Genomic DNA, 25,703 nt, shown 5'->3' with positions numbered 1-25,703 from the left:
CGACAGGGGTTATGGTAGGCTGGGGGAAGGTCAATGGGGGGAAAAAAGGAGATATATGTACTAATATATGTAATACTTTAAACAATAAAAAAAAAGGTGACACCTGGAAAAAAAAAAGAAAGAAGTTTCTTTGTAAGCATTTACAAAAGCATGGAGTGTTCTGACCTGTGAATTTAACTGGCTGTGCAGATTTCCTACATTCAAATCATCCTCCATTTCTTTCGGGATAGGTGACTATAGTGCTGTGGTGTTGTCTAAATTGTAAAACTGGTTTTGTCCATTGATATGCTTTGCTGAACACCATTTTACCTCATATTTTTGCAAGAAGAAACCTTGGTTTAGTAACAAACATTTAATTCCAGTGATTTCTAGAACTGCAGTGTTCCTGGCTAATGAACCTGAATAACTTGGATTAGAGTGATAGAGAGATAGCTAGACTGGACACAAGGGTCTCCTGGGTTAAGTTTCTACACTGGCAATAACCTACACGGTATAACTTGGAAAAATTCTCTTGGCTTTGATTAAACTTCAGTCAAAAAAAGTGGTGTGACTATTGCTGTAGATAGTCTCTTAGGTCCTTCCAGGTTTTAACAGCTATAATTCTAGCTTTAGTTTCAATAATTTGTAACAAGTTTATTTTCCATTTCCATGATTGCATGAAGGAATGCCTCCCACACATTTCCTCTCTGTCAAATAAATATATTAACAAAGCCACAACTTTATTCTCAAAAGGGTAGATTCCTGTTAATATATTTTTGTTCTTATTGTTGAATCATGAAGATTTCACTGAGAGAATATGATTAAATGTTTGTAAAAATTTTGCTTCAATCTTGTTCTACCTAGCATTAAAAACAAACCTTTAGTTCTTTCTCATGGCACCCAACATTCCATCAAGATCCCACAGAGATTATGTGCTGTAGTGTTTACTGTCTGCCTAATGAATTTGACCTGTCTTTTAAAACAAGGAGTCAGACAAATTAAAAGTTCTTTTTTCTATTAAAATATGTGAATATTATTAGAGCATTCACAGCATAAGAGGCAAAGCCCAGGTTTTTGTGTTTTTAACCACAATATATTTGCAAAACTCACAAAGCAAGAGTATTGATACATAAAAATGCTGACACTGTAAAAAACAAACAAAACTTCTTTACAATCTTAGAGCAGCATCTGTACTGATATGTCTACAGTAATATATTTTGTACTTTTTTGAGCAAGTTTTAAACATTCTTTGACTTTTCAACTTTATTATTCAACAGGAAAGATTCACAATAATGCCAAGAGGTAGCTAGCTTAATGTATGCCCCATATGGTAGATGGAAAACCTGAGGAAAAGCTATTATTGCATAATTACTATAACACCATACAATAGGTCAGGCTTAATCAAACTAGAAATAGTACACATAAATTCTGTTTTAAAATCCACTTTTCAATTTCTTAAATTTGTTTATGGACTTTTGGATTTATTCCTCTCATTTGTGTCAAAATGTCATTGAATTGAATTGAATTGAATTGAATTGAATTGAATTGAATTAAATATAGAATTATTTAAATCAGTATATATAGTTTCACAGACACATATGCAAAAAGTTATCACAGTCTTCTGAAATATAAATATAGTTACACAAAAGCACATATCCATTGTAATAGAACTTACATAGTAGAAAATATTTTTTTTTGTAGACAGATTTGTTTTCCTGTTTCTACCAAGGGCTGTGTTTAGCATTAATATAAAAAAAGTCTATCGTCCATCAAGCACATCTTGAATATGCTAAATATTCTCTAGGAAGCTTTGGGTGTTTCTCTGCATATAGAAAGAAGTGTAAAGATTTAAGTTTTCACTTTGCTTTTTCTATTGATATTTAGTTATTAGTAGTCATCAACTCAGAAATTGGGTGTCAGTTTCTTTTTAAAAGGAAAGCATCTATGGATGATCCTTTTCTGTTCATGATCTATCTTAATATCAAGGTGTAAATAACTAGGAGATTTTTTCAGTGAGATACATCTTGTTTACATATATTACATATAAGCACATACACACAAATTAACAAAACTTTCAGTCATTAAAGAAACAGAGAGGCTAAATTTTCCCCTGATAAATCAGAACAGCACATTTAGCACTTGAGTCCTTGCATCGAGGCCTGAAAATGAACACAGCTGCGTCACTGTAGTCACAGCCCTGAAGTCAGGTTGCTCTGCAGCCTATATTTTGAACGATGTCTGCTTGTAGACAGCATTCAAAATATATTAGACATAAAGAGTGTTTTTGAAAATCTAGCGTCACCTAATTTTTTACAATGTAAAGTATTCTGAAATTGATTACATGATTTTAAAGAAGCAAGGGACAGGTTTTTAAAAAGTATATTGTTTTATTGAGTCCAAAGCACGCTAATTCATAGCAGTCCATATCATTGGCCTACTGTGTGCAGATACTGTTCCAAGAGCTTTCTTTACTCATATTAGTGCATTTAATTCTCATAACAATCATATGAGTAGGCACCATTTTTACTCCCACCATAAAGATAAGAGCGCTAATGCACAGTGATGTTAAGAAACCTGTATAATGACAACAGCTCATATGAGGCACAGCCAATATTCAAGCTCAGGCAGCCTAATTCCAAAGCCTGTGCTCTCCCCCGTTAGATTTTGGGCTGATTTAAGCCTCAAAGTCATTCACTCATTTGACAACTTAGGTTAATTTATCTTAAAACTCACAGAAGCATTCCTTTCCATTATAGCAAACATTTTTATAGTGCATGATATATATACCAGGCACTGTACTAAGTGATTCGCACGAATCAGCTCTCTCAACTTGACATTCTGATAGACATATGACTTGTCATATGGCTGAAGACTTACAAGAGCACCAGTTATAATACATTGATGTAGATATTTCTAAATAAATAAGTGGATAGTTCATTCCATAAAAAATCTGAAGTGTTTGTCCTGTTACGAATAATTTGAAACCAACTCCGCTAGCCTAGGTTGCGTCAGTTCTTTTTATCTTCCTGAATTGATGGGAAAATGTTCCCAAGAGTCTATTTTATTCTCCTTTCTGACCTAATACTGACTGATGATGCTGTTAAAAAACAAATCAGAATTGCTTATTAACAATACAATTGCCCTGACCGGTTTGGCTCAGTGGATAGAGCATCGGCCTGCGGACTGAAGGGTTCCAGGTTCGATTCTGGTCAAGGGCATGTACCTTGGTTGCGGGCACATCCCCGGTGGGGGGTATGCAGTAGGCAGCTGATCGATGTTTCTCTCTCATCGATGTTTCTAACTCTCTATCCCTCTCCTTTCCTCTCTTTAAAAAATCAATAAAATATATTTTTTTTAAAAAATACAATATGCATCCTGAAGCTAATGTTTTTGTGTTTAAAATAATGTTAACATCAAGTTCAGATACCTTTTAACATTTTTTAAATGAAAACTCTTGTGGTTAATGATAATTATTATAATTTATAAACCCAGGTTAGAGTTCAAGTTATATTGCAAATCCCACTTCTCCATTCTGGCCATTAAGAGTCCAATCGTCAGTGCCAGAATATTGAAGCCCTGAATCCTCAGGGAAGACTGTTGTTTGACTTGCTTTGCTAGAAGAATCCCAAGTGCTCCAGGTGTTATATGAAGTAAGATTTTGGCAGCCCTGGCAGCTCTTCATATCCGGTGGAAAATGATGGTCCTCATCTCCCATTGAGGAAAACCATTTATAAGTATTCATCTTGTTAATAAGTAACACAGTTTCCCTTGTGAGCAAAGAATCAGTGCTACCTGTCATTTGCTGTGTCTTCTTCCCTTAGAGTAGAGAGTTCAGTCACAAAGGATTGGTCTGAGACCTCCAGCAAAAGCACTGATCCAAACCACATGAATATAAATAATATACAATATGCAGGAGTTTCACCTTTGTGTGCTATGGATATAATTCACAGACAATTCACACTAGATACCAGTCTTTGAGGCAATCCAGTTTCGATACTGAGTCACTCTTGTGTAGACCCCAGGTTTTTTGGGAAGAGCACATGATTGTCCCCAACTTACTATACCAATAAGGTACCAGATGTCATGATTATCATAAACCAGAGGTCCACCAGAATCACCCTGGAGAAAAAACAAAAACATATTTAAAATTGTTAACTCTAAATGAGTAGGAAGGTCATTGCAATTATCTCTCTTCCACAGGGGAAAAAAAAGAAAATTGGTACAAAGAAAATGCTAAACTTTCAAGTGCATTGTTTTCTAGAAAGACTAACATTCATATGGAGTGGATACATTATTTCTGGTTCAGCATCCTTGGATTATTTTGCTAGTTTGATTAGATATTTTATGCATGGTTTAGTAAGCATGTGCATAAAATATTTAATAAGAGGTTAGTATTTGTGCATGGATAAGAGATAAAGGAAGTTGGAATGGCTTGTTCAACAGAATGAAAGGGGATGCCATTCACAGAGGTACAAAGCATAGGAAAAGATCAGATGGAGAGGGGAATAAGAGCAGAATCAGGTGCAACATTTTAAATGAGATGCCTTTAAAATATCCATGTGGAGTAGAATCTACAGGGTTGGGCAAAAGTAGGTATTATTTAAGTATCCACTTTCATTGGTCATTGGTTAAATTAACAGCCATTATTACCTAAAAGATAAATCATAAGTAAGGATATGAATAATAACAATAAGAATAATAATAAGACAAACAATATAAATAAATAATATAATAATAATACAAGAATAAACTCTTTCATGTACTCACAACTATAAACCTACATTTTTTGCCCACCCTTTTGTAAGTCTGGAGATAAAAGTGGAGGTTGAGGAAATATATAAGTCTGGATATCACAGGGGAGGTTGGGGACCTAAAAGTAAAAAGATGATAATGAAGCTATGGTGGAAAAATAAATAGATCTTCTACAGAGAAAGCATAGGGTAAAAAGAGGAACAGGTATAAAATAGACCAAAATTTAATGTCTGGGATTAAGAGAATGATCCTGAAAAGGATACAGAGAAGGGACAGACAGAGATGTAGGATGAAAATCATTACAAGCCAAAGGAAGACAATATGTCAGAAAAGAGGGATTGGGTAGCATTGTTAAATGCTGTTGAGAGGTTTAAGAAAAAAAAAAAAAGACCAAAAATCATTTGTTGGAGGTCAATGGTGCATCAATGAAAACCTCAAGAAGAGCTATTTTTCATGAACTGATAGAACAGAAACTATATAGAAATTGTTTGAGAAATTAAACAACGCATATAGACAGTTTCCAAAATATTTGATAGTAAAGAGAAGACAGGCTATATAATGGGCCAAGAAAGAGTTATTTGTTTGTTTCCTAACTTGAGAGAACTGAATGGGGAAGGATCTCGTTACAAAAGAAATATGGACTATTATAAGATTGAGAGGACATAATAGGTAGTGAAAACTTTTCCAAAATGCCAATAAGAAGGGAAGTCTGAGGAGACAAGTAATCAGCCTTAGAGAAGAGGCAGCTCCTCTGTTGTGGCCTACACTGAAGGTGGATAAAATGGGTCCAGATGAAGGCAGGTGTGCATCTGGTGCCAGGAAGATGAAAAATGTCCCCTCTTAAGATTATTATTTTCTTTGAAAATTGGGAAACAAAATCATCAGTTCAGAATAAAGGGATCTATCTGTATATATAAAACCCTAATATGCAAATAGTCCGAAAGAACAACCGAACAACTGAACAACCGAACAACTGAACAACCAGTCAGTATGATGTGTGATGACCACCAGGAGGTGCGCATGGAACATGACAGGCATCAGCCACAGCAGAATAGTAGAGTAGGAGAGCGGGGATGCCAGACCAAGGTGGGGCACCAGTTGCTGTCATCTGGGCGAGCCTCTGGTGATTAGTGAAAATTCTTTGCTCCCTTCCAGCGCTCGCAACTCCTGCCAGCCCCAGTCACCCCTGAGGGCTTCTCCACCTCCCCCTGCTCCTGAGGAAAATCAGGGCAGCAGCTGCCACTCACACCCACTGCTGGCACTGGCCCCAATCACTCCACACTGTCATCGGGTGAGAGCAGGGCCAGCGCCATCAGCATGTGGGAGCCCGGTGGGAGTGGGGCAGTAGGCAGACAGAGGACCGGGGGCTGAAGCGGGAGGGGCCAAGTGGTGGCACAGAGGATGGGTCAAGACTTGCCCCTGTGCCCACAACAGCCTCTCGGCCACAGTTCCTTTCAAGGTGCATGAATTCATGTACTGGGCCCTAGCCTATAATAATAAAAGCTTAATATGCTGAACGACTTCCTTCCGGATGAAGCCTCGGCAGTGGGGCCCGAGGGAGAGGAAGTTAGGGGTGATCAGTCAAGCAGGCAAGCAGTTAGAGGCAATGAGGCAGTCAGGCAGAGTGGGTAGGGGTGATCAGGCAGGCAGGCATGTGGTTAGAGGCAATTATTCAGGCAGGCAGAGTGGTTAGGGGTGATCAGGCAGGCAGGTGAGCAGTTAGGGGTGATCAGGCAGGCAGGCGAGTGGATAGGTGTGATCAGGCAGGCGAGTGGTTAGGGGTGATCAGGCAGGCAGAATGGTTAGGGTTGATCAGGCTGGCATGCAGAGTGGTTAGGGGCGATCAGGTAGGCAGGCAGGCAAGCAGTTAGGAGCCAATGGTTCCGAATTGTGAGAGGGATGTCCGACTGCCGGCTTATGCCTGATCCCATAGGGATCCCTGCGGGATTGTGCCTAAACCAGCAGTCGGACATCCCCCAAGGGGTCCTGGATTACATGAGGGTGCAGGCCGGGCTGAGGGGACCCCCCATTTCGTGCACTGGGACTCTAGTTTATAATATAATTATAGTACTGGTTCAACCTCATATTAAGTAAAATAATGTATAAAAAGTGCTAAGTATTTTGGTTGGCACACAGTAAATATTCAATATCATAATGTTTGTTATTATGATTATTAAATAAACTGACTCCTTAGTGAAATAACTGCCTTTTTTTAATCTCAAGTGAAATATATGCCAAATTTAGAAATAGCTAATAGAAACTTTCCTTTTAATGTTTTGACCTGACTTTGGACTTACCTTACATGCATCTACTTTCCCTTCCATGAATCCAGCACATAACATTCCTGAAGTGATCAGACCATCATACACATCCTTTCTGTTACATATATCACTGCTTATGGTTTCCACCCTGGCTTGCCGAAGTTTATTTTGTGTGGGTCCTATTATACAAATAAACAAACAAACAAAAAACACATTCTTAAATACAGTTGTATCTAAGACATGGAAGACAAAAGCATGGAAGATAAAACCCTAGGAGCAAAAGCATAATATTATTTTATTAATATTAATTGTTGCCTAATTTTATTTTGTTTTATAAATGTCTACATTAAAGGACCATAAACATATACAACCCAATATTATATCCTAATAGTGCATAAGCTATTGGCACCCTTACAACCACATGCAATAATATATATATACTAGAGGCCTGGTGCACGAAAATTCGTGCACTCGGGGGTGGGGGTCCCTCAGCCCAGCCTGCACCCTCTCACAATCCAGGACCCCTCGGGTAGGGTCCCTAGGCCTGGCCTGAGATCAGGGCCTATTGGGGCTTTCCTTCCCCCAGCTGCAGGCAGCTGGCCCCACCCCCACTGCTGCCACTGCTTGCCATCTGTGCAGCACTTGCCACCAGTGGCCTCCTTCTGCAGGTGACAGGCTGAGATGTGATGACTTGGCTGGTCTGGGCCTCCCTCTTTCTTTGCTGGGGGAGGGGGAAAGCCTTGAGGGGGCCGTCTACCTATATGATTGCCCCTAACCACTGACCTGCCTACCTGATCGCCCCTAACTACTTGCCTGCCTACCTGATCACTCCTAACTGCTGGTCTGCCTACCTGATCACCCCTAACCACTCTGTCCGCCCGCCTGCCTGACTGCCCCTAACCACTTGCTTGGGGGCAGCGCCAGACCAGTGAGGGGCTGTCTGCCTACCTGATCTCCCCTAACTACTCTGTCTGCCTGCTTGATTGTTCTAACTCAGGGGTGGGAAAACTTTTTGACTCGAGGGCCACAATGGGTTCTTAAACTGGACCGGAGGGCCGGAACAAAAGCATGGATGGAGTGTTTGTGTGAACTAATATAAATTCAAAGTAAAGGAGCGGAGGGGAGAGCAAGAGAACCCTCCGCTCTTTCGGCTCTACGGGCCGGATAGAACAGCTGAACGGGCCGGATCCGGCCCACGGGCCGTAGTTTGCCCACAGCTGTTCTAACCGCTTGCTTGGGAGCGGGGCTAGCCTGTGAGGGGCCGTGGTGATCTGGTCTCTGGTTGTTTCCATCGTGACACCTCTAGTCTTTTATTATATAGGATATATATATATGGGTTTTTTTCATGAGGAGAGGCTCCATTACACTGTTCTTGTCCAACCGGAACATTTTTCAATATAAAGAATTTAAGACTCATGGAAGTTGACTGATTTTCCAAAAGCTTTCAAGTGGAGACCAGGATATGAACTGCACAGAGCTCTTTGCCCTACTCTCTGCTGTAGTGTGTTATTTAGGGGCATCCTGAAGGGTGGGAAACAGAACAGATGTCCAGTACATGCTAGCAATTAGATGCCAGCACAGCAGGGCCAGGAGGTAGGAGGCGAGAATACTGCACAACTGAGCACATGAAGAGAAAGGAAATAGCTCAGGGCTCCTGAGTGAAGCTGTGGGTGAGTAGCCCTGAGTGAGCAAGAAGGGAATAACCTTTCACGAAGTCAAGTTGGAGGTGCATAGAGCATTTGGGAAATCTTACGCTTAATCAACTTCTGTCAAAAAAATAAACAAAAGCCCGGTTAAGATATATTCATGTTTGTCTCCTACTTTCTTCAGGATATCCTTGATATAACCTTAAACATTTCTTATTTCCCACTTTAAAATATTTAATTAATCTATTTTTTAAAATATATTTTTATTGCTTTCAGAGAGGAAGGGAGAGGGAGAGAGAGATAGAAACATCAATGATGAGAGAGAATCTTTGATTGGCTGCTTCCCACATGCCCTCCCACCAGTTATTGAACCTGCAACCCCGTGCACATGCCCTGAACCTGACCAGGAATTGAACCGCGGCCTCCTGGTTCATAAGTCAACACTAAATCACCTAGCCACACTAGCCTGGCATAATTTTTTTTTTCTTTTTAAGCTTTATTTGGAAGTAAAAACTCGCTATTCCTCAGAGAATTAGAAGTGATCTTGGAACTCAGACTATATCCATTTGAATGAATCAAGGAACATGAGAGAACTTGCTAAGTTGTAAAGGGATATTACTGTTATCACACAAAACAACTCCAGGCTCACCATACTAAAATAGCTGACATCTGTAGAACCCTTTACCAATTGCAACACACTTTCTTTTCTTTTTTTTTTAATTTTATTTATTTTATTATCATTTTTTTAATTGTTTGAAGTATTACAAATAGTAGTACATATGTCTCCTTTTTTAGCCTGGCATAATTACTCTCTCTCTTTAAAGTCAAAAATTTTAGAATTGATATTTTTTAAACCTCCTAAGAAGTGGGACACAGGAAAAAAATGCAGATTCTATTAACTAACCAAAATGAAAATTCACAAAACACTTTTATATTTATTAATACCATAAATCCTCATTAACACAAGGAAAAGTTTAGACCAAAAAAAAAAAAAAAAAAAAAAGACGAATTATCGTAAGATTGTGGTGTGAAGTATATGCTAACCAGCAGTGTTTACATATGGGAAATATACAATTTGGAATCATTTACTCCTTTGTACTCCCGTAAAAGTTTGTCTCATTTTATAGCACATAAAATACTCTGTTCTTTCCTTCCATATTAGCTTTTCTTACCACTGCTTCAATTAATTGTGAACTCAAGGATAGGGACCTGATACCTTTTACTTTTTAACCCACAGCCACCCTGATCTCCTTGGGATCATGTACATTGGAAGCATCAACATTATTTTTAGTAGAAATCTAAAGAGGATTCCCTAAGCCATCTTGTTAGAGCTTAAGACATACTTGTACTGGTAAATTATTTTGAATTACTCACCATCATCTACAATGGATCCAAACCCTGTGACAAATACACTTGTTTTAGGTGGCAACTTTATAGATGAATCTGGGAGGCAAACTCTCTGGACTACATTTGAAAACTCAACTCGGGTGGTAAGCTGAACCAAGGCAATGTCATTTTCATTTGTTTCTCTACGGTAATTTTCATGAAGGATGATTTTCCCCACATTTCGTTCCACTGCGGGTGGCTTAATAGTTGTACCAAAAGTAGCAATCCATTGATGTGGGTCTTTATTTCTGTAAAACATTAAAGGATGAAATTTATGACACTTAACATTATATATATTTTTATTTCTATATATTATTTATATATATATATATTTATATATATTTTGTATTTCTCCTCAATTATTGGGATTATGCTCCTCAAAATCCCTAAGGTAAGAGAATTTGTAATTGAAAGCCTTATTGAAAAAAGAGGCTAAACAAGCTGATGGTGTGAGAGTATGAAAGCCCTTAAAATGTTTTACATCCTCTAAAATTAAAAGAGCACGGCAACTAAATGGAATATTCATGCTTCATTAATAGTAATGGGTACCATACAATTAATTTCTGATCTTTACCTTTTTTTGTTTATTAGAAATTCATTAGATCCTCAGTCTTCTATAATTTCAATGAAATGTATGGATATTAATTTTGATTTGTTTTGGATATTATACATGCTCAGAGGCATCTTCCCTCTGTCACAGATACCCCATTCATTCTTATGACTCACATTCTGCTCTTGTTTACTGGGTCTTGCTGTTTTCCTTGAAACAAAGTCTAATTTGTCTCTTGTGTGTACAAACTCCTGTATGTATCCAGGATTGTTTTTCCACCTACGCCTAGACCCTGTCTGGATATTTAAGGACTAAGCAGCCCTGACTCAACGTCATGTGTGAGAGCTCTCACCACCCTTTGATCTGATCTGGTCAGTCCCCCTTACTGCTTTTGAGGTTCTCTTCACATAGATGCTTTTCTCTCCCGCAGTTACATCACAAGCAACTTCTATGTAATACTGCCATCTCTTTAACCTCCCATTCTTCCCCCAAACCCAGTTCCCTCTTTTTCTAATCATCCCCATCAAGAATGACTAGAAATATATACAAACTGGAAATTCTCTTTGTAGAGGAAAATTATGTAGAAGGAAATTACACAGAGGAGAATTCAAAAAGGGGATTTCCTTGTTCATGTGGGATTACTGTGTTGGTGAATCATAAATGTTTCAGTGTAATGAAAACCTGAAAGATTAGTGGTTTTCAAAGTATGAGGCACTGCCCAGGGATAAGCAGGCAGAGCCCAAGGGTGGGGACTGGGAGACGCAGAGGGCTCCTCTCTCAGCTGTTTTACTTATTTATATTTTAAAGGAAGTGTTTATTCAAAGCTGAAATCTTAGGGATGAAGAATTATTTGAAAAGTAGAATTCTGGGAGATACAAGACATATGTGATTTCAGTCTCAAGGAGCTTGTAAACTAATTGGTTAGATTAAAAGAAAAAAAAGTACCCATCTCTTCATGCACTGTCAACCAAAAAAGAAGACTCCTATAATAGGCCCTGTTCAACACACTGTGGACAAGGACACTGAGACTCAAGTTAAATGGCTTACCCAGGGGAGGGCCATAGCCTGCTGCTTAGTGCCAGAGAGAGAGAGAGTCCAGGTCTCATGCCATCCTATCAAAACCTTTTTCCCCACCCACACTATTTCCCAAAGATGGAGCTCCTTTTTTATAGGCATAAACGTACTGACATTTATCTTAAATATGATTTTTAAATAATACACTGTTTCTGTGGGGAGAAAAACATAAAATTTAAAAACACTTCAGATAAGGAACCCTGTGTTTTTCCTTCACAACAGTATATGTCATTGTGCAATTACATGAAATTGGTATCAATCCCCAAAATGAACCCTTTCCAGGATCATTACATTTCCCAACTCTTTTAGATTACCAGAATAAAATATGCCATCGTTCATGTGTTAGGAAATCCTTCCTATGAGTCTCTATACCTATTGTCATTTGTCAAATTTCTGTTTCCATTTATTTAAAAATTCCTTGAAAGTGGCATCTAAACTCACTGAATCCAGTGCTCACCAGTTATTTCTATTTTACCAAACTTAATGGCCAATTCCCAGTTGGGTCTTTTAGCACATAGCAACTACACTGGGCCTGCCGAAACATGGATCTCAATCACTATAGCTTATATTCTTCATTAAAAATCAATAAATTGACATCTGGATTTATTTTCAATGTACATAAATTATAGAGATCAATTATAAACAAAAATAAATGATATTCCCCAAAACAATTATAAACATTGGAGCACTATGTCAAATATCAGAAAGCCTTAAAAAATTAGTGACACTCAAGTTCACCTAAGACATGATGCTAGTTATTTTGTAAATATAAATGAGTCCCTTTTCTTTTCTCTCATGAGAGAGTGACAGACAGTTACCTTAAGTTCATTAGGTCATTTCTATTACACATCTACCCCATTTTTAAAAGAGGTGTAGGTACCTTGGAACCGTTTGGGTGTTACCCTTTGAAGGATGGTCAAAAGCCTCCTAGACTCACCAAAGATAGTTTTCTTGAAAGGATGTGTGAACAGTGCCACTGGCCAGGGCTTCATTCAGAGCTTTTATCTTTTGAGAGTTTAAAAGGAAAAACTTTCTGTTCCCTGTTGGTGAAAATTCAGGGAGGAAAGAAGGTGTGTCCCTGATCACCTGGGGCAATAGTGGGCCTGTGGATATCTGTTACATGAACTGACAAAGCTGAGCTTTAAGAGCTACAGCCGTGAAAGGTCTAGCAGACTGCTCCTAATGGGCCCTTTAAGACCAGTCTTCCATACTGTGAAGTCAGAGAGGCAAGGTGGCAGGACTCTCCCGTCATCCATATACCTCTCTGGTCCACCCCACTCACAGGAGTTCTTAGGTGATGCAGTTGGAAGGGAAGCTTCAAGAGTGACACCTTTCACTTTGTCTTATTTATAAAGTGAGAGTGGGATAGAAGGATTAATTGGGGGAAAACACACAGAAGTGGCTGAATTGTCTCCTTGCTTATATGAAAAAGCTTAATCTTGTTACATGTATAATAATCAGTCTTTACAGTAAAATAATTTATGATATAGTAGGAACGATAATACTAATGTCATGATAATACAGGAAAATACATGGTGAGAACCACAAGAGTGATATAAACCAAACATCATAGATATTTAGAGCAGGGAGAGGAGATGAACATAATCAGGGCATAGAGCAAGCATCATGCATTTTAGGGGACCGAGGAGGGTCCATCCATAATGGAGCAGAAGATAAACTGGTGAGATTAGACTCTTCCCAATCACTGAATCCATAGATGACAACTGGTAACTCAGTAAAGGAGACCCACAACAGTCCTGGGAACTTACTTGCGGAAGCAGTGAGCAGCTGTGAGCAGCCAGGTGTTACTGATGAGGCTGGCTCCACACTGATGGCCTGCCCCTTTGAGCTGGAGGCTGGCCTGCCACGGCCATTCCCCTTCCATAGCTGTTTCCCTTCCTTGGACAATCCTTTCTGTAGAAGTGTATGCTGGTAACGGCATGTTTGAAGATGTCATCCTTATTCCACAGCCTGTCACAGAAATACACATTAGCTTGTTTTCATGAAAAGGAGGGGGAAAAAATATATCCCGACTTGCGTTGGGTGCTGATGCTTAGACAAGCCATTGCTCCTGGCACTCTTTAACCCATTTCTAGCACTCAGTCTCTGAGGTTATTGGTAGGGGTTCTACTGATCTTACTGAGGTTCAAAAGAAATATTTGCTAATATTTCAAGGCATCCAATCCAGGATCAACTTCTGTCTCTCTATATAAAGCATACATTGTATAGATAAATAAATAGGTAGATAATTTATTAAGCATCAAAAATACAATATAAGTATTTTTATTAACCAGTGTCATCCCAATAAATTAAATAAAATAGTAAAAAAAGAATGTATAGATCCTCTCCTAAGTTTTTAGATACATTTACAACAAAAACACTTTTCTGATGAGAAACTCAGCCTTGGAGAAAGAACATAAATTGCTGGAATTCATCAAATTGGTAGTGATCATCGTATCTACTAAAGTCCTATCTAATAAAGAGGGAATATGCTAATTGACCATCACTCCGTCACAAAGATGGCTGCACCCACAGCTGAAGCCAAGTTCCCATAAGGAGCCTTCATGAGCAATCAGCAGGGACCTGAGGCTATGCCCTCCCCCGCCCCCAGGGGGCTTGACAGGGACCTCAGGCCGTGCCCCTCACCAGGTGGGGCCTGGCAGGGGACTTCAGGCCATGACCCCCTACCAGCTGGGCTTGATGGGGGACCTCAGGCTGCTTCCTCCACCCCCAGCACCAGGCCAGGGGACCTGAGGCTGCGCCCCCCTGCCTGGCTGGGCTTGACAGGGGATCTCAGGCTGTGCCCCCCACCCAGCGGGGCTTGACAGTGGACCTCAAGGTGCACCCCCAGTGCTGGGTTGGGGAACTCAGGCCGTGCCCCCACCAGGTGGGGCTTGACAGGGGACTTCAGGCCACACCCCCACCCCAGCACCAGACCAGGTGACCTCAGACCACACCCCCTGCCCCAGCACTGGGCCAAGGGACCTGAGGCTGTGCCCCCGTGCCTGGCTGGGCTTGACAGGGGACCTCAGGCCGTGTCCCCCACCCAGCGGGGCTTGACTGGGGACCTCAAGGTGCACCCCAGAGCTGGGTTGGGGGAACTCAGGCCACGCCCCCCCGCCCAGCAGAGCTTGATGGGGGACCTGGGGCTGCTCCCCCCAGCCTGGCAAAACTTGATGGGGGACCTCAGGCCATGCCCCCCACCCAGCGGGGCTTGACGGGGGACCTCAAGGCATGCTCTCCACCCTGGTCTGGGCTGGGGGAACCTCAGGACTCACCCCCTGACCCCAGCGCCAGGCCAGTGGACCTGAGGCCATGCCCCCCGCCAGGCAGGACTTGACGGGGGACCTCAAGGTGCGCTTCCTGTCCTAGTGCTGGGCTAGGGGACCTCAGGCTGCTCCACCCACCCCAGTGCCAGGCTGGAGGACCTCAGGTCGCGCCCTCCCCCACCAGGTGAGGCTTGACAGGGGACTTCAGGCCGCACTTCCCACCCTGGCACCAGGCCGGGGGACCTCAGGCCACACTCCCCGCCCCGGCACTGGGCCTGAGGCTGTGGCCCCCTGCCTGGCGGGGCTTGACAGGGGAGCTCAAGGAGCACCCCCAGTGCTGGGTCGGGGGAACTCAGGCCACACCCCCCGCCCAGCGGGGCTTGATGGGGGACCTGAGGCTGCGCCCCCTCCCGGTGCCAGGCCGGGGGACCTGAGGCTGTGCCCCTCCACCTGGCGGGGCTTGACAGGGGATCTCAGTCCATGTCCCCCACCTGGAGGGGTTTGATGGGGGACCTCAAGGCATGCCCCTTCCCCGGTCTGGGCTGGGGGACCTGAGGCTACACTCCCTGCTGGGTGGCGCTTGACAAGGGTGGGACTGGCCAGGTGTGGATCTAGCCCGATGGCAGGGGGGCCGGTCGGGTCTGGGTCTCATGTGATTTTGAGGTGCACATGGGTGGGCGGGGACTTGACTCTGGGTCCCATGGTGCACCCTAGACTCTGACAGGAGGAAGGTTTTCATATGCATTTTACTAATTTTCTTTCATCTCTGACACTTCTATTATAAAGAAAGGGCAAATAGCAATATTAAATTATTTCCTCTAATTAATCCCCTTTTAATGTGCACGAATTTTGTGCACTGGGCCACTAGTTAGATATAAAATCAAGGAGGATCCACATTAAAGTTTGTATTTTTACTCCTAAGAGAGGCCAATAATATGTCATGATTTTCCCTTGACATGAATCTCTATGTTGTCTTTGCAAAACCCAGAATTTAAGAAATAATGCCTTTATTTAGTTTTCTAAAAATTGAAAGGCTACTTTGTAAGTTAAGTGTATTGGGGTAACACTGGTTAATAACATTATATAAGTTTCAGGTGTACAATTCTATACATCTGAATATTGCATTGTGTGCTCACCACCCAAAGTCTAGTCTCCTCTGTCACCATAAATATGACCCTCTTTATCCTGTTCATCCTCCCCACCCCCTTTTCCTGATAACTGCCTTTCTATTGTCTGTGTCTATGAATTTGTTTGTTTAGGTTGTTAATTTGTGGCTTTCTGTTTTATTATACTCCACATATGAGTGAAATCATATGGTTCTTGTCCTTTTTCTTTTCTCTTTAATTGAATTTATTGGGGAGACATTGGTTGATAAAATTATATAGCTTTCAGGTATACAATTCTATAATACACCATCTATATATTGTAGTATGTGTTTACCACATCAAGTCAAGTTCCTTCTTTCATCACCATTTATTCCCCTTTATCCTCTTCTATCTCCCTCCACTCCCTTTCCCCTCTGGTAATCACCATGCTGTTGTCTGTGCCTATGAGTTTGTGTATTTATTTTTTATTTTTTTGCTTAATCCCTTCATCTTTTTCACCCAACCCCACAACATCTGCCCCCCCCCCCCAACAGCTGTCAGTCTTTTCTCTATTTATAAGTCTATTTCTCTTTGGTTTGTTAGTTTTTTGTTCATTAGATTCTAAATATGAGAAACTCATATGGTTTTTGTTTTCTCTGACTGGCTGATTTTACTTAGCATCATGCTCTCCACCCAAGCTGTCAGAAAGATTAAGATTTCCTTAGGAGAAACCAAGATGGCGGCATAGGTAAGCACCTAAACTGCTGCCTCGCACAACAATTTCAAAACTACAACTAAAAGACAGAACGGACACCATCCAGAACCACAGGAAAGCTGGCTGAGTGAAAATTCTACAACTAGAAGGAAAGAGAAAAGCTCACAGAGAATTGGAGGTACAGCAAAGGGTCTTTGTGTGTGCAGAGAGGAAGGGCGGCTGAGAACCTGGCTGACTTTCTCTGGCGGAAGGGGGAAGGAAGCCCCCGACCGCACTGAACCCCAGTTCTGACTGCACTGAACCCCAGTCCCGGGAGAAACCCCGTGGACCCAGGCTCATACAGGGGGAGTCTGGACTGTCAGGTAGAGAGAAAGGCACCCGGAGACTCGGAGAGCCGGGGGAGACCCGGGGGAGCCCTGGCGGGCAGGGGTCTTGAAGCGCGTGCGCCAGTGTGCACAAAGGCTGAGGAAGTTGCTACAGGCTTTCCCTAGCAGAAGGGAGTCAGAAGCTCCTGACTGCACTGAACCCCAGTTCTGACTGCACTGAACCCCAGTTCCAGGCGAGCCCCTGGGGACCCACGCTCTTACGGGGTGGGAATCTGGACTCTCAGGCGGAGACTCAGGAGCCAGGGAAGGCAGAGGTCTGGAGGTGCGCGCAGGCACACATGCGCAAGGGCAAGGCTGACTGGAAGCCAAGACTGTCTGCTCCGCCCTGAGACTCCACCCCATCCAAGCTGAGCACAGAGGCTATTGCAATTTGGCAAGTCTAATCCTATAAGGCTGTCTCCAGCACCGAACTTCTCCCAGCATAGACACAGTGGATCTTTACAGCCAACTGGCCTGGAGGTCAATTCCTCCCAGTGATACCAACAACAATCAAGACTTAACTACAACAAGGCTGTACACACAGTCCACAAAGGGGTGCACCAAGAGTGTCCACCTCAGGTTAACTGGGGAGGCCAACCCATTGGGCCATATAGGAAACCTAGCCCACAAATATACCGTACCAACTCAGGGAAGCAGTGAACATGCGGTGTCAAAGAATCAGATCACAAACGAAAGAAATGGAGGAAAACAAACGACTGGATATAAAATTCAAAACCACAGTTATAAGGCTTTTCAAGAATATCCTAGAAAAGGCCGATAAATATAATGAGACCCTCAAAGATATGAAAAAGGACCAACTAGAAATTAAACATACACTGACTGAAATAAAAAATATTATACAGAGACCCAATAGCAGACTAGAGGAACACAAGAATCAAGTCAAAGAATTGAAATACAAAGAAGCAAAAAACACTCAACCGAAAAAGCAAAAAGAAAAAAAAATCCAAAAAGTTGAAGATAGTGTAAGAAGCCTCTGGGACAACTTCAAGCGTACCAACATCAGAATTATGGGGGTGCCAGAAGAAGAGAGAGAGCAAGATACTGAAAACCTATTTGAAGAAATAATGACTGAAAACTACCCCTACCTGGTGAAAGAAATAGACTTACAAGTCCAGGAAGCGCACAGAACCCCAAACAAAAGGAATCCAAAGAGGACCACACCAAGACACATCATAATTAAAATGCCAAGAGCAAAAGACAAAGAGAGAATATTAAAAGCAGCAAGAGAAAAACAGTTAGTTACCTACAAGGGAGCACCCATACGATTGTCAGCTGATTTCTCAACAGAAACTATGCAGGCCAGACGGGAGTAGCAAGAAATATTCAAAGTGATGAATAACAAGAACCTACAACCAAGATTACTCTACCCAGCAAAGCTATCATTCAGAATTGAAGGGCAGATAAAGAGCTTCACAGATAAGAAAAAGCTAAAGGAGTTCATCACCACCAAACCAGTATTATATGAAATGCTGAAAGGTATTCTTCAAGAAGAGGAAGAAGAAAAAAGTAAAGATAAAAATTATGAACAACAAATACATATCTACCAACAAGTGAACCTAAAAATCAAGTGAATTAAAAACCTGAGGAAAAGAATAATTTGGTGAATATAATAGAATCAGGGGCATAGAAAGGGAGTGAATTGATAATTCTCAGGGGGAAAGAGGAATGGGGGGGTTCAGGAAGAGACTGGACAAAAATCATACACCTATTGATGAGGACAGTGGGGGTGGAGGTAAGGGCAGAAGGTGGGGTGGGAACCAGGTGGTTGGGGAGCTATGGGGGGAAAAAGGAGAAACAATTGTAATAATCTGAATAAAGATTTATTTTAAAAAAAGAAAGATTTCCTTGTGTTTTTTTATAGCTGCATAGTATTCCATGGTGTAAATGTACCATAGCATTTTAATTCATCATCTACAGATGGACACTTGGGTTGCTTCCAAATCTTACATATTGCAAATAGCACTGCAGAGAACATAGGGGTGCATATATTCCTTTGAATCAGTGTTTCAGGTTTCTTCAGATATAATCCCAGAAGTGGAATTGGTGGGTCATAAGGCAGCTCCATTTTTAATTTTTTTTTTATGTAACTCCATACTGTTTTCACAGTGGCTGCACCAATCTGCATTCCCACCAAAGTGCACGAGAATTCCCTTTTCTCTGCACCCTCACCAACACTTGCTTGTTGATTTATTTATGATAGCCATTCTGACAGTTGTGAGGTGATATCTCAATGTGATTTTAATTTGCATTTCTCTAATGACTAGTGACATTAAGCATCTTTTAATATGTCTATTGGCTATCTGTATGTCCTCATTGGAAAAGTGTCTATTCAGGTCCTATGTCCATTTTTTTTTTTTTTGGACTGTGTGTGTGTGTGTGTGCCTATTGAGTTTTATAAGTTCTTTATAAGTTTTGGATAGTAATCCCTTATCAGATGTATCTTTGGCAAATGTGTTCTCCCATTGAGTGCATTGTCTTTTCATTTTGTTGATGATTCGGTTTCCTTTGCTGTGCAAAACTTTTGAATTTGATGCTGTGGCTTGGACTTCCAGTGCTATGTTGAATAAGATGGTGAAAGCAGGCATCCCTGTCTTGTTCCCAATCTTAAGGAAAATACTTGTAAGTTTTTGCCTATTGAATATGATTTTGGCTATGGGTTTGTCATATTTGGCCTATATTATGTGGAGGTATAGTCCCTCTATTACCTCTTTGCTGAGAGTTTTTATCATAAATGTTTTCTGCATCCATTAAAATGATCATGAGTTTTTTTATCCTTCATTTTGTTTATGTGGTGTATCATGTTTTTGATTTAAAGATATTGTACCAACCTTTTATTCCCACTTGATCATGATGTATGATCTTTTACATGTATTGCTGGATATTAGTTTGATAATATTTTGTTGAGGATTTTAGCATCCATGTTCATCAAGGATATTGGCCTAAAGTTTTCTTTTTTTGTGGTGTCTTTATCTGGTTTTGAAATTTGAATAATTTCAAATATGCTGGCTTTGTAAAATGAGCTTGGAAGTCTTCCCTCCTCTGAAATTTTTTGAAATAGTTTGAGGACAGGTATTAGTTCTTCTTTGAATGTTTGGAAAAATTCACCTGTGAACCTATCTGGTTCAGGGCTTTTGTTTGTTAGTAGTTTGTTTTTTTTAATTACTGTTTTGATTTCACTAGTTGCAATCAGTCTGTTCAGAATTTCTGATTCTTCCTGATTCAGTTTTGGAAGATTGTATGTTTCTAAGAATTTATCCATTTTATCCAAATTGTCAAATTTGTTGCCATATAGTTCTTCACAATATTTTCTTATAATACTTTGTATTTCTTTTATGTTAGTTGTTACTTTTCCTCTTTCATTTTTTATTTTATTTATTTGGGTTCTTTCTCTTTTTCTCTTGATGAATCTGGCTAAAGGTTTGTCAACCTTGTCAATCATTGCAAAGAACCAGCTCTTGGTTTCACTGATCTTTTTATTTTATTTATTTTTATTTTATTTTTTTTAGACTTTACTTTGTTAATTTATGCTCTGATCTTTGGTTCTTGTTATTTTTCTTTAACAATTTTTTTTGATTCTTTGATAACAAACCCTCAGTTGATTAGACTTCAAACCAACCTTAAGACTTAAAAGTATATTAGTGTAATTTTAATGTACTTTTCTATTATTTCTATTTGTATTAAGAATACAAGTTTTGCCTGCTGTTGTAGCTCAGTGGTTGAGCATTGACCCATGAACCAGGAGGTCAGTTTGATTCCTGGTCAGGGTATGTACCCAGGTTGTGGGCATGACCCCCAAAAGGGGGTGTGCAGGAGACAGCCGATAGATGATCCTCTCTTATCATTGATATTTCCTTCTTTATCCCTTTCCTTTCCTATCTCTAAAATCAATAAAAACATAGTTTAAAAAAAGAATGCGCCCAGCTGGAGTGGCTCAGTGGTTGAGCATCGACCTATGAACCAGGAGGTCCATGTTTGATTACCAGTCAGGGCACATGCCTGGGTTGCGGGCTTGATACCCAGTGTTGGGCATGCAAGAGATAGCCAAGTAATGATTCTCTCTCATCATTGATGTTTTTATCTCTCTATTCCTTTCCCTTCCTCTCTGAAATCAATATATTTAAAAAAAAAAAAAAGAATGCAAGTTTTTTCTCCAAAAAATAATTTTATTCAGAAACAGGTAAAAAGTAGTTACCTAAAGTTGGATTTAAAAATTCATCATAATTCCCTCATGGTTAAATAACCTCAGCTTAAGATATGCTTAAAATTGAATAAATAGGGTTTCTGGGTTAATATGGTGCCATATCAGTAGTATCCAATACTTCCTCTCCCAACTTCCCATTAAAATAAGCATGGAGGTAATAATTAAATATCTACTAGTTATGAGCCAAGCCCTGTACATATATTTTCCACAACTTTTTATGGTGTTATTAGCTTCATATTGAAGATGAAAATTTTAAGTCTATGGTAATTTTCAAAAGCAAAAGGAACAAGATCATAAAAATTAAAGAAAGTTAAGAAAACATGATAAATTTTGGTAGATGTTTTCAATAACTGCAGTATCCAGTGGATTGGTTTGAGAAGTAACTTCTTGGAGTACCCACTTCCTACCCAGAGAGCTAGAACTGTGTGGAGAACCACAAGAAGGGTGACAAAGCCCCTGGCTCACTGCTATTTGATTTCCCCAGCCCAGGGAATAAAGCGGCACTGCACCTGTCCCCAGCCAAGTGGAAACTATAGATTGAACCATCCCATTGTGACCATCAACTTTTCTTTACGTGTGTATTCAGAAGCCGTAATTTCCAGTGCCATATACTATCTAGAGATTTTAAAGAGAGAGAGGGGGGTCTATGAAAATGTAGTTATACAATGATCTGAAGGTTTATCTCCCAAATTTACATGTTGAAATCCTAATCCTTAAAGGTGATGATATTAGTAAGTGGGGACTTTGGGAGATGGCTTAAGTTATGATGGTATAGCCCTCATAAATGAAATTAGTGACTTGTAAAATAGGCTCCAGAGAGGCCCCTAGCCCCTTCTGCCATGTGGTTGATGATACAATAAGAAGTCTATGACTCAGAAGAGGGTCTCTACCCAGCTATGCTGGCACCCTGATCTTGGACTTCCTCCAGATCTGTGAGCAACACATTTCTGCTGTTCATAAGCCATCCAATCTGTGGTATTTTGTTATACCATCAAAAACAGACTAAGACACCTCATTAAAAGCAATTTAAACAGAAAAAGATCATTGACATCAGTGAATGATAGAGCTGGTGCTACAGAGGGGTGAATGATGTCATTTTCACATATTCTGCTTGTAAAATGTGAACTTAAGTCTGCATCTAAATGTACAGAATGATCCAGGCCTCCCACATCACATAATATATAATGTCAGAATACAAATACATCTCTGAAAGTTATTTTCTACAAAAATCTTTAGGACACATGTGCTTGTTATATGCAAGAAAATATGACCTTCATATAACAAAAGCAAACAACCATAAAGGAAAAATATGCTGCGATAAGACCACATATACCAAAAGTGCTGTCTGTAATTAAATAAATTCTTTAAGAAATCACAAAAATGCCATAACAAATGTAAAATCCACATAGAAGAAGTAAAGAGAAAAAATGTCACTAGACAACTGAGACAAGTGATTTTCAGAAGTCTAGAATTGGTAAAATCTTTCAGAATTCAGTGGAAAGTAACCTGAGCTGGAACTGTAAATAATAATTGATATGGAGGGCAGAAAATGGGCATTCAAATAACAAATTATTTATGTTCCAAGGGGGAAAATCAAACAGAATCCTATCTAATAAAAGGGTAATATGCAAATTAACTGTCACTCCATCACAAAGATGGTGGCGCCCATAGCCACAAGATGGAGGCACCCAGTCCTCTCAGCCCCGCCGGAGTTCCCCAGTCCCGGGGGGTGGGGGCAGCCACTGAGAGTGGGCAGCGTGAGCGGCCTGGCAGAATGCTTGCTTCGTTGCCATGGCAATGAGGCAAGTGTTCCACGCCCAGCCTCGGATGGGCTCCTGTCAGCACTCACTCAATTTACCTGAGTGAGTGCTGACAGGAGCATGTCATCCCTGTGACTTACTCATTTTAATTGGAGGGAAAGAGGTGTGCAAGCTAGCAATGCTGGAGGCCAAGGAGACATGCAGAACTCCACTTGGGGAAATCCGAAAGACACTGGGCACTTCACAAATGAATGGGGTATTTTCTTCCCTTTTCCTGCTACACCAAGCATGCAAATGCCAGAACCAAGACTGTATAACACAGATAAAACGGATGGGCCTCTGGGCAGTGGACGCTGAGCGGCCAAGCCCAGCAGAGAGCTACTAGTGCACGGATTCATGTGCAGTGCTACTAGTCCTATATAATAAAGGCATAATATGCAAATCAACTGAACAGCAGAACAACTGGTCGCTATGAGCCTGGAAGCTGGGCTCATGGCTTGCAAGCACAGCAGTGGTGGCGGGAGCCTCTCCCAACTCCACTGCAGGCAGGTGGTAAAGAGCGAGGGTTCCCGGACTGCGAGAGCCCTGGCCCGGCTGAGGGATCCCGCCCACCCCCAACCCCCCCAGTACACAAATCTCGTGCACTGGGCCTCTAGTCAATAATAAATTATCATGATAAGATAATTTATTATCTTGTTTTTCCAGAACAAGAAAAAAATAGTGTGCACATTGAAAACACTCTTTGTGTCCTACTCAAAATTCAGTGAAAAATACAACCACATCTAGATCTCTTGGCAAACAAGTTATAGGATAAGAATTTCCTACATTCATCCAGAAACAAAAAAAGATAACATTCATAACAAAAATCACACCCATCTTAGATTTCTATTCTATAGCAAAAACACTAGAAGAAACAGAATATTCTGTATTGAATTATTTGGAAAAGTTTATGACCCAATTTTCTTATAAAACATAGAGGTAAAGGAAATGGAAATTCTTACATATGCAAGTACTCAGAAAATATACCACTTGTATAATTTTCTTGCTTAAAATGACTTGAAAATACAGTTTAGCAGGCAAAAAGGTAACTCTAAGTCAAGACTCAAGAATGGGAAATAGTAAAATATAATAGGAAACTTTATGAAATGGTAAATAATTTTAACAATACATATAAAATGGAACATAATGTTTAAAAATGATATTGATCAAATATTTAAAGATTAAGTGATAAGCAAAATTGAAAGTTACTCATCAAAGACTGGAAAGTCAATTGAAGTTGATGAGAGAAATTTAGCCTATAATTTTTTCATTATGCATAGTTCTTGCTTTATCCTTGAGTTTGATATCTAAGAAATAAAGGTTAATATATGGATTTAAAAAACATAAAGCCTAGCTAGAAGATGGAAACATCAACATGTGTTGAGAGAAAAAGACAAAACACAATGGAAGAAAAATATTTACCAAAAGCCAGAAAATATGAATGAGAACAAATATATGAATATTGATAATATTTGGAAATATGTTAAATGTTTCAAGTTATATATAGGAAATGTTCATCATTTTTAGTGTCCTTACAACATTTTTAATGGATGTATTTTGTGGGGAGGCAAAAAAAATGTCCATACCAGATATTTCAACAAAAATGCAAGAAAACAGAGAACTTTTAAAGGAAGAAGCCTAACTAATTACAACTTTAAAGCACTCTCTGAACTGTGATAGTGTATTAGAAAATAATCATTTAAATAAAATATTAAAATAGAATGTTAGAATTATAGTTACATATGTTATAATATAAAAAATACCATGTAATTTTTAAAATTATATTCTGTAAGTCACAAAATTTAAAATTGTATTTGATGTAAATTTATAAACTTAAACATCTTAAGAATAATAAACAATAATAAAAAGCTAAGTGTTCAGTTTATAAAAACATAAAATGAACAAAATGCTTGCTATTATTATAATGATTATTTTGCAATATATGTGGATATCAAATCATTACATTGTCCACCTGAAACTAATATGTTGTCATGTTAATTATACCTCAATGGGAAAAAAAAACTTACCAAATTTTACTAACTTTTTATGGCTTTTATTCATTATCTTTACTATGAAAGAGACAGTTAATTGTGGGGTAAAGAACTTACGGCTATTGAGAAGATTCCTCATCTTTTTGCTGTCAATAGCTGAAATACACAAAACATGAATTAGTCGGTAGGAGAATATGCTCCTGTCATGTAATTTTGTTCAAATGGGCACTATAAGAAATGCTTATTATCCAAAACATGTCTATTTCAAGAGGGCATGAGATTTTTTATAACCAAGTTATAAATATCCCTCTATTCTGATTTAATCCAAAATGTATAATTTTAATTTTTTTAAAAAGAGCGTTTTGGTTTTGATTTTTGCTGAGAAATTAGAAAGTAAAGTTAGGAAATTAGGAAAGAATGGTAAAGTTCAATGTCCCCGATTGCTTTCTTTAGGAGCTCCAGTATAACTCTAGGAAACAATCTCCAATTCCTATCACAATTGGTGTACACTATATCAGGTGCACTAGCCTATGTGTCTCAGTAGGCCTGGCGGTTGTGTTGAAAAGGCAGATCAAGGTAGCCAGAGGCATCGCAGACCCCTCACAGTCC

The 25,703-nt window shown here is 39.9% G+C and overlaps 1 protein-coding gene across 1 annotated transcript in view; it reads right to left on the bottom strand.

Moving 5' to 3' along the window:
* Window positions 1–3,939: 3,939 nt before the first annotated feature.
* LOC308242020 (transmembrane protease serine 11F-like) overlaps window positions 3,940–25,703 on the bottom strand; it is a gene marked incomplete at both ends in the record, with an annotated part of 42,816 nt that continues 21,052 nt past the window's right edge. Inside the window, 5 exons of the mRNA XM_080655815.1 lie at window positions 3,940–4,098; window positions 7,029–7,171; window positions 10,013–10,272; window positions 13,418–13,619; window positions 25,212–25,250. Of these exons, the coding sequence (XP_080511941.1) occupies window positions 3,940–4,098; window positions 7,029–7,171; window positions 10,013–10,272; window positions 13,418–13,619; window positions 25,212–25,250 (803 nt within the window). The remainder of the gene's footprint in view (window positions 4,099–7,028; window positions 7,172–10,012; window positions 10,273–13,417; window positions 13,620–25,211; window positions 25,251–25,703) is intronic.

Source organism: Plecotus auritus, assembly GCF_963455305.1.
Source record: "Plecotus auritus genome assembly, chromosome: 1".
Classification (NCBI taxonomy): domain Eukaryota; kingdom Metazoa; phylum Chordata; class Mammalia; order Chiroptera; family Vespertilionidae; genus Plecotus; species Plecotus auritus.
Note: the sequence above shows the minus strand (reverse complement) of the source record. Positions and strands in the feature narration are given on the sequence as shown.